The following is a 15,724-nucleotide window of genomic DNA, read 5'->3' on the forward strand; positions in this document are numbered from 1 at the left end:
ATCTACAGCTTTCATGTTCCCTATCTAGGTTCTTATACTGTGCTCAGCACTGTGATGGATGAGTGCCTGCTGATGTAATTTTAAGGTATATATCTATGCCTATGTGATAGAAATATTAGAGACACTGAGGTAGAGAGTTAGATTCTGGCCTCTGCAGCAGCCTCTTTACCCCACTCCATCGGCACAAAGGAAACAGAATATCCCAGCTCAGGAACAGTGTGCAACTCTATATGATCCCCCTATGCCACTATCATTACTATGTGCCAGCCATTGCCGTGTGCCAGGGGCTGACTGGCAAGTGTCTGCTGTGCTTTGTGCTCTGGTTGTTCTGGACTGTGGAGCCATTCATAGTCACCCATGCCAAGATGTTCTATGTTCCATATAAGGTCCCCTTGGCCTGTTCCAATAAACCTAAAACCACCTTTCCCCCACCTCCCAAGAAGCAGAACAGAATCTGGTCTAGAACCTTCACCCAAACTCAAATCAAACTTTGTCTGACATTTGAAAAAGCTGGGATGCCTTTAGCCCTTCCCCAGTACATGTGCATTCATCCATGGAAGTCATAAGACTTTGGGTTAGGGCCAGCTTTGGAAGAGGAGGCACGGTTACATCAAAGGTCATTATCTTAATGTTTCTGCTCTGACTCATGTAAGAATTTGTGCTCCTATGTCCAGCTCAGGTTTGCAAGCCCAAGAGGTTCAGATAAGGTTTGGATAAGAACTGAACATGGAGTGGCGTCTCTGAAGTAAACAGTATCTCTCAACTATTTGGCATTAGACTGTCCATGCTGCCAAGCAGAGTTTCTCCAGAGTCCTGCAATGCTGTGCCAAACTCCTATGGGATAAAAGAAAAATAACCCAACATCCTTCCTTACCATTACTCCTGGACGGGCCAGAGGATAAGCAGCTGGGCTTCCAATGGTTGTGTCCATGTAGTAACTCATCCTCCCAGAGACACCTATAGAAACAGAAGTGAATCATTAGATGCACTGCTGAGGAAGCCAGGTCTAACAGAGGAGATAGGGTTGCAGGATTAGGTCCTTAGTCATAAGAAGGCTCCTTATTCACACAAATAAGTCCTATTGACCTCAATGCAAGGAAGGGTGGCAGAACTGGGGTTCAGAGGTGGAAGAGACTATTAGGTCAGTTAGTTTATCCCCGCCATCCCCGCACCCATGACCAACACAGGAGCGTTCCCTACAGTATATTTTCGAGGGTCTTACCTAGTCCAGTTTTAATTGGCACTTACACCTGTGAAAAAATAGCAGCCTCACACAGAGGGCCCAATCCAACACACACTATCCCTAGTGATCTCCAATGAAAATGGAGATCAGTTAGCAGAGATATTATGCTGACAGGCTCCTTTTCTACCCTCCAGATGGGGATGACCTGCTTCCATGTAGGATAGAAAGAGGGAAAGGCCCAGTGTCCTCCTCCCAACACACATAGAAGTTCATAGCATGGGCCATTCAGACTGTGATCTGCAGTGCACCAAGGTGGAATGACATGTGACTCTCTTTCCTTCCCCATCGAGGAAAGTGAGCTGACTTGATTGTGCCACAGTGAAATATCATCTAGAACACAAGGCAAACCCAGCCCCTGTGAAAAGGCACCAGACTGACTGACAACCTAGGCCCACAGACAACAGCAGTGAAAGCTTCCCCTCGCCCTGCCGTGCAACCACAGGCTTCAGCCATCTTCCTGAGGGACCAGCTCCAGAGGGCAGACAGCAGCTTGCTCATTCTCCAGGGCCCTTTCTCCCTAAGGCTTTTCCTGAGGGAGCCAGTTGTAGCCCAATTCAACACCCCTTTAAAGTCAAAGGGAGTATTTCCACTGAAGTCAATGGGTCAGAGCCTTAGGTCCAATTGTGGTGGTGTTTTTATGACGTTGACCCCCATCCGGTAGAGGACTGGACTGAGACCTTCACCTCAACCACTGCACGGTCCAACTCCTTAGCACCACCCTAACAGCCAACCCTAATGATCTGATATTTATATATTAGCAGTACACACAAATCTCAGGTGATATCATGGCAGTCAGAGCTACTCTGGATTTTACACTGCTTCACAGTAGCTGAGATCAGAGTCTGGCCCATGTATCAAATGCACTTAGTTCTTTGAGCCATTGATATCATATTTAATGTACATGTATATGTATCCTATTCTTTACGGAGCACATTCATCTGGGGCTGCAATAGTGAAGCCATTGTAGCCTCTGGCAAAGGTCAGACTCTCCCTGAGGGCTGCTCTAAGTTACACCCTCTGACGCATGGTTATAGCCCTTGTGGGAAAATCTCCAAGGTACAAAGTCCACTCCAGTTCCCCCATCTCCCCTGAGAGCTCTGTCAGGATAGTGCAGAACCATTGCTGTGCCTGGTATATACTGGCCCCTTGCACCAGTGCTGTTCACTGTGGAGACTTTTTACCTGCCCTATGGCCCTTTTGCAGAGTTGGGGTGAAGGAGCTGAAACCTGGCTCTATGTATGTGCAAATAAAGCAGGAAATATGTGCCTCCCCTGCAATGATTAAACTCATAGGAGAAAATGTAGAGCCAACATGCTTTCCATGCCATGTGAAGCATAAGATACGTGTGTACTCAGTGTCACTTCCCCTACGTACAGAGCCTTTTGCCTGGAAGGAAACTGTAAAGAGGGAGTTGTCAGAGATTCGCAGGGCTCTTTTGCAGGAAATAAGGCAGGGCCAGACGGCATTACTATTTTTATAAATTTATTTATTTAAAACAAATCCATTCAGCCACTACAGGCTGTGCCATGGAACAGCGGTCAATGGTATAACAAGTCTCCACCCTGAAAAGGCAGCGACTCCATCACCCTCTGGAGAATGTGTCATTCTATTTCTTTAAACCCCCAGCGCTACTGTCTAACTAGACAATTGTAACCAGAAACACTGAACCTTATTCTCCCTTGACTTCAGATTTACTCCTGATTTGCACTTTATGTTCTCTGTCTTGCTCAACTTTATGTTCTCTGTCTGTGCCTAATCTGCACTAACCCTAAGAGGTGCTGTGACTCAAGGCATAAATTCTTCCCTGCTTGTCCCTTGCTTTTGAGCGGTGTATAGTAATTTATTGTCGGCTAACAGCAGCAGCAAATGGCAATCCCCTCTGTACTGTCTGACCAGCGGTGAGATAGAAGAGTCAAAGTTCTGGCCTTTCCCCATTCCACCCCATTCATCTACCTACACTTTTCAACTCAGCCTCAAATCTGCTAGTATTTGATTTCCAGCAACCAAAACATGCAGGAAATGACCAAAACATGAAACACCTGTATTTTGTTGTGTCACGCCATAATTTATAGATAATGGGTTTTTAGGATAGCTTTCCTTAAAAGTTTTTTCCCCATTCACACTGTGAATTAAAAAAATTTAACAGAAAACTGGAAAAACAAAATTTTGTTACATGCAACAATAAAATTCCTCCCACTCCCACTCATGTGTCAGTGAAGTTTTAACTGTGTTTGAACTAGAGTTGGTCAAAATATTTTTTCAATGCAAGGTTTTTTTAAAGGCCCCCCCCAAAAAAAGTTTCTTGTGAAAGATTCTGTTTTCAGATGAAAAACCAAATCCCCCAAGTTTGTTTTTAATAAGGATTTTTACATAAAAAGACAGTTTCTATCCCTTGTGGCTATGGGAAAAGCTTCAAAATGTGACCCCGGTGCACTCTAGAGGCTCTAAAAGCTGAAGGCAAATAAAAATCTATTATTTTAAAGCCAATATGTCATAATATTTTGGTGAGCCTGATTCATGATTTTTGAACATTTGGGGTTGGCAATACTGACATCATGACATGACTCCATACTTGTAAAACTAAAAGGGCTTTTTATTAACAGAATCATTAACTGAAATGTTGCGACTGATATTCTAGCCATGTGCACATAGACTGACTTCCAAGAGTGGTGCATCCTCCCAACTCTTCCTTCCAGCAAACTGTGTTCCTCCCTCTAAGTTCCACACCGATTGCTATAGTGAGATTTTTTTTTTTTTTTGCGCTGTGAACACCACTGAAATCAAAACTGTTGGAAAGGGTCAGTTCTGATGAATTTCTCTTTTTGAAAATTTTTGGAAAAAGAGGTTCAAAAGTGTCAATACATCCTATTTCAGTGTTTTCTAAATGAAAAGTTCCGATTTTGGTTGAAAATGACTTTCAGAAAGTAAGTTAATTCATAATAAAAAAAATTTACAAAGAGAAATGGTAACAATAGAAAGGAACATTTTGATTGACCTAATCCAATTTTTTTTTCTTTCAGGTGTTTGTGAAAAGTTTTGAGATTTTGATTTCTCAATCATAATTCAGGACACAAAGTTTTTTTGAAATCCTGAAAATTCTTCTGAGATGGGAAAAATCGTTTCCTGAACAGCTCTATAAAATACTTTGTCTAGTTATCAGTCCAACCCCTCACTTGGATTACTCCAATGACTTGGTATCTCAGAGATTTAGACACCATCTTTCCAGTCCAGGACTGCCTCACAGCTAAGCACCCTGGAGCTCATTGCTGAACACTGTTATAAGTGATCAGCCATGCTGTCTCACCAGTCATCATGGTCATAAATTAAGGCACTTTAGGTTCTTCATCAACATGAGCAAGGTAACAATAAACAGGGATCAGGAGACCAGGGCACTGTCCCTGAAAAATTCCATTGTGAGAAGATCAGAAAGTGGTTTGCTCACACATCCTGAGGATTTGAGCGAAATAGCACTTTGGCCTTTGCTACATGAGGAAGTTGTAATGGTTTAACTAACAGGGTGAATTTAAATAGGTTTAGCTAAACGGATGCAAATCCCAGTTTGAACCATCCTGCCCACCCAGATCCCCTCTTTCAGAGCGGTTGTGGTTTGGCTTAGACAGATTCCTAACCTTAAACTAGTACAACTCTCTTATGTTGGCAGGGTCTCTGTCTCTCCTGCTGTAAGGTAAAAATGACATTGCCAAACAGGTCACTTCCCAAAATAAAGTAGACTTTGCAAAACAAAGGCATAAAGAAATAGGAGATCAGTGGGCTCAAGCTGTCTCTACAGAGACTCTTTAAGTAATGCAAGTGTGTCCTGGAGCAGAGATGCATTTGATTAAAACCGCAATACTCACTAGAAGTTGCCTTTCCTTGCTCTGCAGCTAGCACAATAGGAAAATGTTTCCTGAACAACCTCTCAACCACACAGACGCTCAAGAACTGATTTCATTGCTCACTGAATATCATTTGCATTTTTCTCTAGTTACCTTTGTCGTTTGAGCCTTCCAGGAATGTGCTACACTCTGAGTGTTGCCTGCTACAGCCAGGAGTGGCCAGTCCTGGGGTTATGAATTTGTAAGCACTCCAATAGTATTGAACCAACACTGACACCCAAGACAAGGTTACATGTGACGTTCTTTAGTGTGACTTCGCATTACAAGCTCCAAACATCCAAAAATCATGAGTTGGGCTCCAAAAATAAAAATAAAAATAAAAAAAGATTTTTTTTTGGTAAACAAAAATCCTGAGAATTTTAAGCCACGTACATATGGGGTTCTTTCTCCTTGCCTTCTGGTTTTTGAGCCTTTGGATACACTTGGATCATATTTTCAAGCTTTGTGGCCAGGAGGGATAGCAACTTTCAGCTTTCATTTAACAAAATCAAAAAAGTAAGTGGAGTTCTCATGACTCTAGAATCCAGGGCTTTAAGAAAAACACCAATTATCTCAAGACTTGTGATAAAGTCACCAGGGTTGGCAAAACTGCATTCCACTCAGATCATCCCATAGCACTAATTAAATGCTCCTAGCCACCATGAGCCACAATATGGGCCTCAGTAGGTTTATAACAAGGACGGTGTTTTGTTTTTTTATTTGAGAGTCTATTCAGGACTTCGCAAAAAGAAAAGGAGTACTTGTGGCACCTTAGAGACTAACAAATTTATTAGAGCATAAGCTTTCGTGAGCTACAGCTCACTTCATCGGATGCATTTGGTGGAAAAAACAGAGGAGAGATTTATATACACACACACAGAGAACATGAAACAATGGGTTTATCAGACTTATATCATGCCCCTCACCATGGTATCAGAGCTTGAAGAGTTCTGCTATTTGTTTTTCTTCTGCCAAAAAAGATTTCAGTTCCCCAATTAGGGATCAGACATACCATGTGACTTAGGTCACCAATCACATACCCCAAGTTTGACTTCCTTTCCCTAACCTATCCAGATCCATGATCTATGAACAGGCTCAAAAAATTCAGTGAGGCAGTATATGCCACCCTCTGAGCAAACTCCTGACCCAACTGAAGTCTATAGAAGTTTTGACATTTACTCCCAAGATTTCACCCAATATTTTTAGCCATCTGCATCTACACTGAAGGAGATAATTGACCACTGAAATTTGATCTATACCAAAGGATCTGTATGTTGTAGAGCTGGTTAAAAGGGGGGAAGGGGAATCAATATTTTGAAGTTGTACCATTTTGAACCTTATGAAACAGGAACCATGTTTTGGTTACTTTGCAAAAAAAAAAAAAAAAAAGAAGTTTTTAAAATGTTTATTTGCTCCCCCTTTTCTCCATTTTGCAAGTGGGAGCAATAAAATAAGTGTCCAAGTTTGTTTCCCCTCCCCCCCCACACTTTTGCAGTTGCATTTTTTCCCTTTTTGCCAGTCTGTAACTTTTCCAAAGTTGAGGATGTTTTGGAAAATTGCAGAGTAGCAAAAAAGAAATTTTGAATGGGGGTGGGGGGAAATTCCCCTTCTGATATGGAAACGAGGTATGGAAATGAGGTATTACAACTACTTTTATACCAGTGTAACCGTACCCACAAAAGGGGGTGGGTTGGTTTACTTAGCACTGCTGCATAGTTAAAGGGTACGACTTTTGTGTTTAGATGAGGCTTCAGAGTTGATGTTCTTACACGAGGTGAATGAACGTTGTGAGTGATAGAGTTACCTTAGCAAGTTAAGCTTACTGAGCCTTCTGCTGTACATGATAGGAAGCAGACATTAAGGAGCATGTGGTGATTTGGGGGGGATTTCACCTGGACCACGGAAGATCTTTTAGAGGAAGGCAGGTGAACAGGTTCTTTATCTTCATAGGGATCTACCAAAATGATGCCCACAGGGAATGAGCCCCTGGGATGGAACAGTAAGGAGAGCAGCAGGAGGCAGGAATATTTACATGGCTTCAGAAAGGAAGATCCTGAGTGCTTTGCCCAAGCTAATTTTTAAGGACTCAGCTGATAGAGCTGCCACCATTTCCCATAGGAATTTTTCTCCACAGCCTAATACATCTCACTGTCAACAAGTATCTCTGATATTCAGGCTATATTTTTCCCTCTTTGGTTTCCTCTCATACAACCCTAAATAATTCTTCGTGTTCCTGAGAGTTTACTTCCCATAGGTACAATTAGATGGCTTTTTTGGCCACTCAGGCAACTTTTAGCTGAACTAAATTTTACCCTCAGTTACACTGGTGTAACTGCAGAGTAACTTCGCTGATAGCAATGGAATTACACCACAGTAACTGAGAACCAAAGCTGGGGGAATACTATTCCAATAAAAGAACAGGAGGACCTGTGGCACCTTAGAGACTAACAAATTTATTTGGGCATAAGCTTTCATGGACTAAAACCCACTTCATCAGATGCATGGAGTGAAAAATAAAGAAAGCAGTATTTCACTCCATGCATCTGATGAAGTGGGTTTCAGTCCATGAAAGCTTATGATCAAATAAATTTGTTAGTCTCTAAGGTGCCACAAGTCCTCCTTTTGTTTTTGCGGATCCAGACTAACACGGCTGCTACTCTGAAACCTATTCCAAAAAAAAAAAAAAAGTGTTCACAAACATTTGGTTGAATTGCCTAGTAGAATACCTTTGCTATTATTTGAACAGACATACGCTCTCTTTTTATTCTCCTGTTTCTGTTTCTTGATTGGAGGAAGGAAGCTCGTTAAATGTCATTATTCGACCAATCACATACACAAATAATGATTAACAAAGGCAACCTGCAAACTTCCCATAGAAGTTGAACGAGTTATTCAAGAAATACCAAATCCTGGAGCTGGTTGAAATTTTTCAACTTGCAAACAAAAAACAAACAAATAAACCCCAAAATTAATTTAAAAAACCCAAACACACACACAAAAATACACACAAAAACTTTTCCACCAGTAGAAGGGAACAATACACAAATTCCCATAGGGAAAAATGTCATTTTCAACTATATTTTTAGATGGGAAATTTATAAACTAATGAAAATTTTGGTTTCATTTAGACTTGCATTTTTCCTTTAGTTTCAGTTTTCAAAAAAATTGAATCAAAATTAAAAATGCTCATATTAAAAACATTTCGTTGCAAAGTTTCCTGTGACAAAGGTTGCTAGCAAAAAATGATTTGTCCCAAATTTCTTAGGGTTAAAAAAAACCACACCAAAACAAGTTTTGACCAGCTCTAACACACATTTTTGCAGAAAGACAGTCACAAAAATATAAATATAAATATAATGGTCTAAATTAATTTATTTTTGAAATAATTTGTGTGTGTTCTTAGAAATTACTATACCCATTTTAAAGATGGAGAAACTGAGGCACAAAGAAATTAAGTGACTTGCCCAAGGTCACCTAGCAGGTCAGTGATAGAGCCAGAGATAGAAGCCAAATATTCTGAGCTCCAGGATAATGTCCTCTCCATGAAGTACAGTGCTTTTCAATACAGTTTGTGTGACTCAGCCCATGTCTAGTTCTGGGTGACAGTGCTATGCTCAGACCATGCCTCTCCCATAGGTTCAATACCCTGCAGCATAGGGCTGGTGGGCCATTTACGGTGCCCACAGAGCATGGCAATGGGCACAGCAGCAGAATAGAACTGGTGGCCTTCTGTCTTTCCCTTTCTGTAAATTGAAAGGATTCCCATCCAGGCCTTTGCCTCAGAAGCACTGATAGATGGGAACGGGATAGGACAGGGGCAGGGGAATTTAGCAGCTACAAACAATCATTTTTAATCTTGAGTCCAAACATCATTAAAGGCAAGAGGAACTCAAATGAAGTAAGTGGGCTCAGCGGACTGGCTGACCCAAGGTCCTTAGTTATTGCCACTGGATTTTTGTAGTAAGCAATAATTTATCGTCGTTGGAGAAAGATAGCCTGTGGAACTGACATTCTTCGGCAGTACTTTTAACCCTCAAAATGCTGGCATTTTCCAGGTTGCCTGCCAATTTAAAGCATAGGGCAAAGTGTGTCTATGGATCCAATAATACATCATACACTTGTTCGGCTCATCAATCTTGGGCACTGATTTAAAAAATAAGATCTTGCCAATGAAGGGCTCAAATGGGCTAAGGAGAACAGGAGGGAGAGTTCTTGGTATGCTGCAGAAAAAACAATTTATAAGACATTTCTTTAATATCCTCCTTCCTCAGTTATTCTTTGATGTCATTGTAGTTTCTCTCATTAATGTTTAGTACTTTTTATCGGAGAACCTCAAAGCTCATGTGATATTTAAAATATCTCATCTAGAACATGTTATATACAATTTACTGGAAGGAAACTGAGGCACAGAATATTCTAGTGCAAACTCTTCAAGACAGGTGTTTTACAGCACATATATACTGTCCTATCACACTTCTGACTAAGAAGGATTAAATGACTTGACCAATGACTTGACCAAGGTCAGCAACTCAATGAGAGAACCCAGGTATCTTGGCTCCCATGCTCCTGTCCTAACCACTACAATATGAAATGATTATGTCAGTTGGTTGATCATTCCTTTAACAGTTTTTTCCACCACAGAGAGGTTTCTGAAGGGAGGGTTTGTACAACAGTCTCTGCTCTAATGCAGAGTAAGGTCGTTTTTGTAGTAGTGGGCTAGAACTTAAGCAGAGTTTGTGACACCATAACACCCTGCACCCCTTACAGGACAAATTGTAGCCTTAGCCTAAGCCAAGATGAGCAAATCCTGGCACACATCTCTCCCCTCCCCCTTTGGGAAAAGTGCCCTCTGGATAAAAATTTTCATATTCTATACCCAGCTCATTAGCCTTTGACAAAATTACTAGTCTGCAGCTAATTCCATAATTTGATTTGAATAGTAGCCCCATTAACAGGACTGCAAGCCAGTTGGTAAGCTGACAGCTGGAGGTCATTTCAAGGGCACCTAATGCTAGCCAAACAGTTTGCTGATTCGGGCAAGCACCTAACCCAAAGAGGTTGCTGCTGTTTCATCTCTCGCAGCTGCTATATATGAAATTACAGGAAGATGTGAATGGGGGATGGGAGCAGTGAGGTCACTTGTTATTCCACTTACAGTGTTTCCAGCAATGAAACAGTAGATTGAAAAGAAAACATCTTGGGCCATATCCTCAGCTGGTGTAAATTGACATAATTCCTTTGTGGGGCTATAGTGGTTTTCAGCAGCCAAGGATCTGGCTGGATGAACAAGATGCAGTTGCTAAATGCAGAGGAAAGATGACCCAGTGGAAAAGTGGGCTATCCTAGGATTTGCAGCACCCACGTTCGGTTTCCTATTCTGCCATAGATTGGAGCAAGTCACTTGAGTCAGATTGTTAGAAGTATTTAAATGCCTTGAGGCATCTAATGGAGGGCTTTTGAAAAGTGCCTAACTCATGAGAGTGAGTGGGATTTTTTGAGAGCAACTGACTCCCATGAATTAGGCACTTTTGACAATTCCTCTCTGCATCTCTAGACACTTAAATACGTTTAACAACCTGGCCCTCAGTCTTTCTGTGCCTCGGTTTCCCATTTACACACTGGGGATAATAGCACTTCCCGACCTCACAGGGATGAAAAGAGACTTGGGGTTGAGGGTAGAAAATAGGCTGAACACAGGCTCCCAGTGTGACACTGTGGCCAGAAGATTTAATGAGATCCCAGGACGCATAAACAGGAATCTTAAGTAGGAATAGAGAGGTTATTTTACCTCTGTATTTGCACTGGTGCAACTGCAATACTGTATCTAGGTCTGATGCCCACAATTCAAGAAGGAGGTTGATAAATTGGGGAGGGCTCAGAGAAGAGCCACCAGAATGATTAAAGGATTGGGAAGCAAGCCTTATAGTGACAGACTCATGGTTCTCCATCTATTTAGCTTAACAAAGAGAAGGTTAAGGGGTAACTTGGTTAGAGTCTGTAAGTACCTACGTGGAAAACATATTTAATAATGGGCTCTTCAGTCTAGCAGAGAAAGGTACAACATGATCCAACAGCTGGAAGTTGAAGCTAGACAAATTCAGACTGAAATAAGGAGTAAATTTTTTAAGGGTGGGGGTAAATTGTTCCATTTGTTAATTACTAAGGGTCATAATGGATTCTCCATCACTGACCATTTTTAAATCAAGATTGGATGGTTTTTTAAAAGCTCTGCTCTAGGGATTATTTGGGGGCAGTTCTCTGGCCTGTTTTATATTGGAGGTCAGACTAGATTATCACAATGGCCCCTTCTGGCTTTGGAATCTATGAATCTAGCTATATTGTGAGGATCAATATACCAAAGGTTGCAAGGTGCCCAGATAAGTACCAAAGATAATACATATATCTATATAAGCAACCTGACCACAATGAAAGTGAGAGCTCTGAGCCATAACTGGTTAAACTGTTCAAGCACCAAGACTTTCATAATAAAAATCAAAGCCACTGAGCAATCCATGTTCTGGCCAGCATTTCCTGTTGTTTAAAGCGAACGTTCCCATGTAACACCAAATTTGCTTTGACAGAAAGTTTTTTTTAAATGACAGGAAAAAAAAAAAGATCAAGAACATAATAAAGTCAGCACTGAATAAATATTCACCAGTAAACCCCCTCTGGATCCAACCCCCTCTCCCTGAAGGTATCAGATGGCAGAGTGAGAGCCAATGGGACCTTAATAGCAAATTAGTGGCCACATGCAAAGCATCAAATTAAAGACTAATGGAAAGATGGAAGGCCTGACTCTGCATTTATCGGGGGCTCAAAGCTCCCAGTGACTTCTAGAGAGCCAGCAGGAGTGCTGGTTATGCAAAGGATGCAGGCTTGCGTCCTTAATGATGAGGAATTGCAATCCTGCACCTACAAAGCCCGACAGCCTTTCCTGCCACTCACTGTTCCCAACTTCAGTCACTTTCGGAAGCGGCGAACCAAAGCTGGCACACATCTGCATGACACTGGCTGTTTTCCAGCCCATCTTCAGTCTTGAGGATATTTTAAGGCATGCTACTATTGTGATTTGTAACGTGATGGGGGAAAGGAGTTGGAAGCAATGTTTCCTGCAAAGATATAAATGGCCAAATTATTCGCTGGTGGAAATCAGCTTCTCCACAAAAGTCAGTGGAGTTACACTGATTTACACCAGATGAAAGTTTGGCACTAAACATTTTGCTGTCCCCACTTCCCTGCCTCTTCCCTTTGGAACAAAACTCTTTAGCCTACTGAACAAAAAAGCAAACATACATATGATTAATGAAAATAAAATTGAACTCAACTATCTGTCTTTAAGTGCAATTTGCTCCAATATAGTGTCATCAGTAACACCAAGAAGCAACTTTCCACCCCAGACAAGTAAACAGTAATATTATCTTAAACTCGTTTAATACAAAAAGTATTTTTAAAGGACCCTAAAAACACCTAGATTGAATCATAAATATTTGCTGATTACATCAACTGGGTTAAATTGCTAATGAAAAGAGAAGGAGTAAATATCCTGGCAGGTCACCAGGAAAGTAGATAGCCTGAAAATTAGCATAGGTAAATAACACTCCAAATAGAGTTTAGCATAGAATCCCGAGCTTTACTTACTACTTGTCTGAAAGACCAGAGAAAAGAGTTGTGTTCTCCAGAGCTTCCCACACTTGTCTAAGGACTCTTGCCAACTACCTGGTGAAATCCTCTGCACCAGTGCTAAAGAGGATGGAAATACCATAATGTTTCTAGCAGGGCCGCCTATCAAATAGAAAGGGGGTGTGGTCAGGACAGCAAGCCAGGGGCGGCTGGAAAAGGCCAGCTCTGAACTAGGCTCTGACACAGCACCAGCAGCAGGGAAGGGAAGCTGCCAGATGTGATTACCCACAATGTGAACTCGTTAAAATCCAACTTCTGTTCGTTATAATCAGAGAAAGCCTCTGTCCGAATCAGTTGCCAGTGTTCCAGGGTGGGGGGAACTGTGATATTTGCTTTTGGTGATTTGGATCCTTGGAAATCCATCACATAATTTAATAAAACAAATTAGCTGAAGATCTCCAAGCATTTTACAAGTATTAGTCACTTAAGCTTCCCAAAAAGAAAAGGAGTACTTGTGGCACCTTAGAGACTAACAAATTTATTAGAGCATAAGCTTTCGTGAGCTACAGCAAGTTTATGCTCTAATAAATTTGTTAGTCTCTAAGGTGCCACAAGTACTCCTTTTCTTTTTGCGAATACAGACTAACATGGCTGCTACTCTGAAACCTGTCATTAAGCTTCCCAGCATCTCTGCAAGGTATTAGTGCACGCACGAGGCAGAGGGACTAATGAGTGTACACAGCAAAACATTTCCACATTTGAAGTCTTAAGTGAATTTGCTTCAAATGTGTTCCAATACCATGATGAAGGGCATTAATATAAGGAGCTGAAAGTACACTGAATAGATTTTTACTACAGACAATTCTTTCCTATGTGTCTGGCTGGCAGGTCTTGCCCCCATACTCAGGGTTTAACTGACTGCCATATTTGGGGTTGGGAAGGAATTTTCCCTCTGGTCAGATTGGCAGAGACCCTGGGGAGTGGAATTGCCTTCCTCTGCAGCATGGAGCCAGGTCACTTGCTGATATGAACTAGAGTAAATGGTGGATTCTCTGTAACTTGAAGTCTTTACATCAAGATTTGAAGCTATCACTAACACAGTCAGAGGTTATGGGCCTATTCAGGTGTAGGTGGATGAGGTTCTGTGGTCTGCGATATGCAGGAGGATGAGGTGATCATGATGGTCCCTTCTGGCCTTAAATTTTATGAACCTTTTGTTAGTTTCCTCTGAATATTCTTAGGCAAGTTTACTTGCTGGAACATTTGCAGAAGTGGCCAGTTTTAAACCAAGATTGCAGAATACTCATGGGAAATGAATTTTGAACGTTCAGTTAATTATTGACACTGGAAACCCAAACTTAACAGTTATCCTTATCCAATCAGGAAACAGAAATATGCTATGTGACTCAAGTGTCCAGTCAAAGCAGCCTGGATATTCCATGCTCACAACAAATTGCATAAGAGCAAGCTGCAGACCAAGCATTCTTTGCAGAAATTATTCAGGGAAAAAATTCTATCTATAGGTGGGTTTTATTGCATCCATTATCATAGCATCTAATTGCTTTCCAGGGAATTAAATACACAAAGTGAAGCCCCAGTGGACGTTATGGCGTCTCTTGCTCTTCCAGCCTCCCTGCTTCTCGGAGGCGCTGCTTACTCAAATACATACAGGGGCTGATTTACAGAGTTATTTAGGTATCTACAGATGCAGATAGGTACCTAGTGAGGTTTTCAATCTGCATCTTTAGTCATCTAAATACCTTTGTAAATCGGGCCCCCATAAGCTTTTTGATTTTTTTTTAAAGTTATGGGTGAAGTTTCTGTGAATAATGAATACATTCTAGAAATCTGCTGATCTCAAAAGATTTCCACCATCATGAGGATGATTATAACCATGAGATTTCAGGCACACCAATCAGGATCAGAAGATTGGCTCCTTTGGGGTTCTGATCCAACTGGGAGCCAAAACCAGAGGCGCAGATTCAGAAATTCAAAGCTAACACCTCCTCTAGCCCCCCAAATTCTAATGGTCTCCATTTCAAGGTTCCATTTTAGCCCCTACCTACATTACTGAGAAATATATGACAACAGGTGGCATGACTATACATTACCTGTTGAACTCACAGTCATAAGGCATGTGACATTCCTGTAGCTATTTTAGTCCAGAAAATTATTTACAGGGTTCCATATTCTAAGGAAGGAATCCAGCCTGCTGGACGTCAATAAAAAGGCTCTTTCAAATCTGAGCCAATAAGAATGGAATGTATCCAACGATCAATGTGTAATCTGAACAACTCTTCCTGAGGCTGGAGCATGATGGCAGCTGCGAACAAGATGTCTTTGAGATGTGCAGTAATATGAGTTTATTTAACTATAGCAATAGATTATTTATATCAGTAGCACCTATTGGCCTCAAGTGAGATCAGGGTCCCATTGTGCCAGGCATTGTACATACAACTAGGCAGACACAGTCCCTGCCCCAAAAAGTTTGCAATCTAAATAGACAAAGGGAATATTCTCAACTCCATTTTGCAGATAGGTTAATGTTAAACCCAAGATCATACAGAGAAGTGGGTGAATATAGTATTGAACCCAGTTCTACTGAGTTACAGCCCATTGTTTTAACCACAAGTCTACCTTTCCAAGCTAGAAATGGGAAGTACGTATAACCATCTACCACTGAAGGGCCTCAGGGACCCATATATTCTGTACCCTGTACAGAGCCATTTTCTGTGTCAGCATTTAACGAGCAGCAATCAATTATCAAAAAACATGACAGTGTCTCAAAAATAAATATCAACATTAAACACTCTGCAGAGATGTTTTGTTTTTTGTTAAGTGTTCTTGGGTATTGGGTGCAGAAAAAGTTCTATTTATTATTGGTTTTAATCATGCATGTGGTTTATTTTAATTAATACCCACTCCGGAGGTTTTAAGTGTGTAGGGCCTGATCCCAAGAGCTGCTGGATGGCTGCAATTCCAAAGG

The 15,724-nt window shown here is 41.2% G+C and overlaps 1 protein-coding gene across 1 annotated transcript in view; it reads right to left on the reverse strand.

Annotated features, from left to right (window-relative positions):
- ETS1 (ETS proto-oncogene 1, transcription factor) overlaps positions 1-12,872 on the reverse strand; it is a 125,298-nt gene extending 112,426 nt beyond the window's left edge. The window contains exons 1-2 of the mRNA XM_038380734.2: positions 12,757-12,872; positions 875-957 (exon numbers count right to left, since the gene is read on the reverse strand). Coding sequence (XP_038236662.1) covers positions 875-943 — 69 coding nt within the window. The 5' untranslated portion in view covers positions 944-957; positions 12,757-12,872. The remainder of the gene's footprint in view (positions 1-874; positions 958-12,756) is intronic.
- Positions 12,873-15,724: the final 2,852 nt, after the last annotated feature.

The sequence above is a fragment of the Dermochelys coriacea genome, chromosome 22 (genome assembly GCF_009764565.3).
Source record: "Dermochelys coriacea isolate rDerCor1 chromosome 22, rDerCor1.pri.v4, whole genome shotgun sequence".
Taxonomy (NCBI): domain Eukaryota; kingdom Metazoa; phylum Chordata; order Testudines; family Dermochelyidae; genus Dermochelys; species Dermochelys coriacea.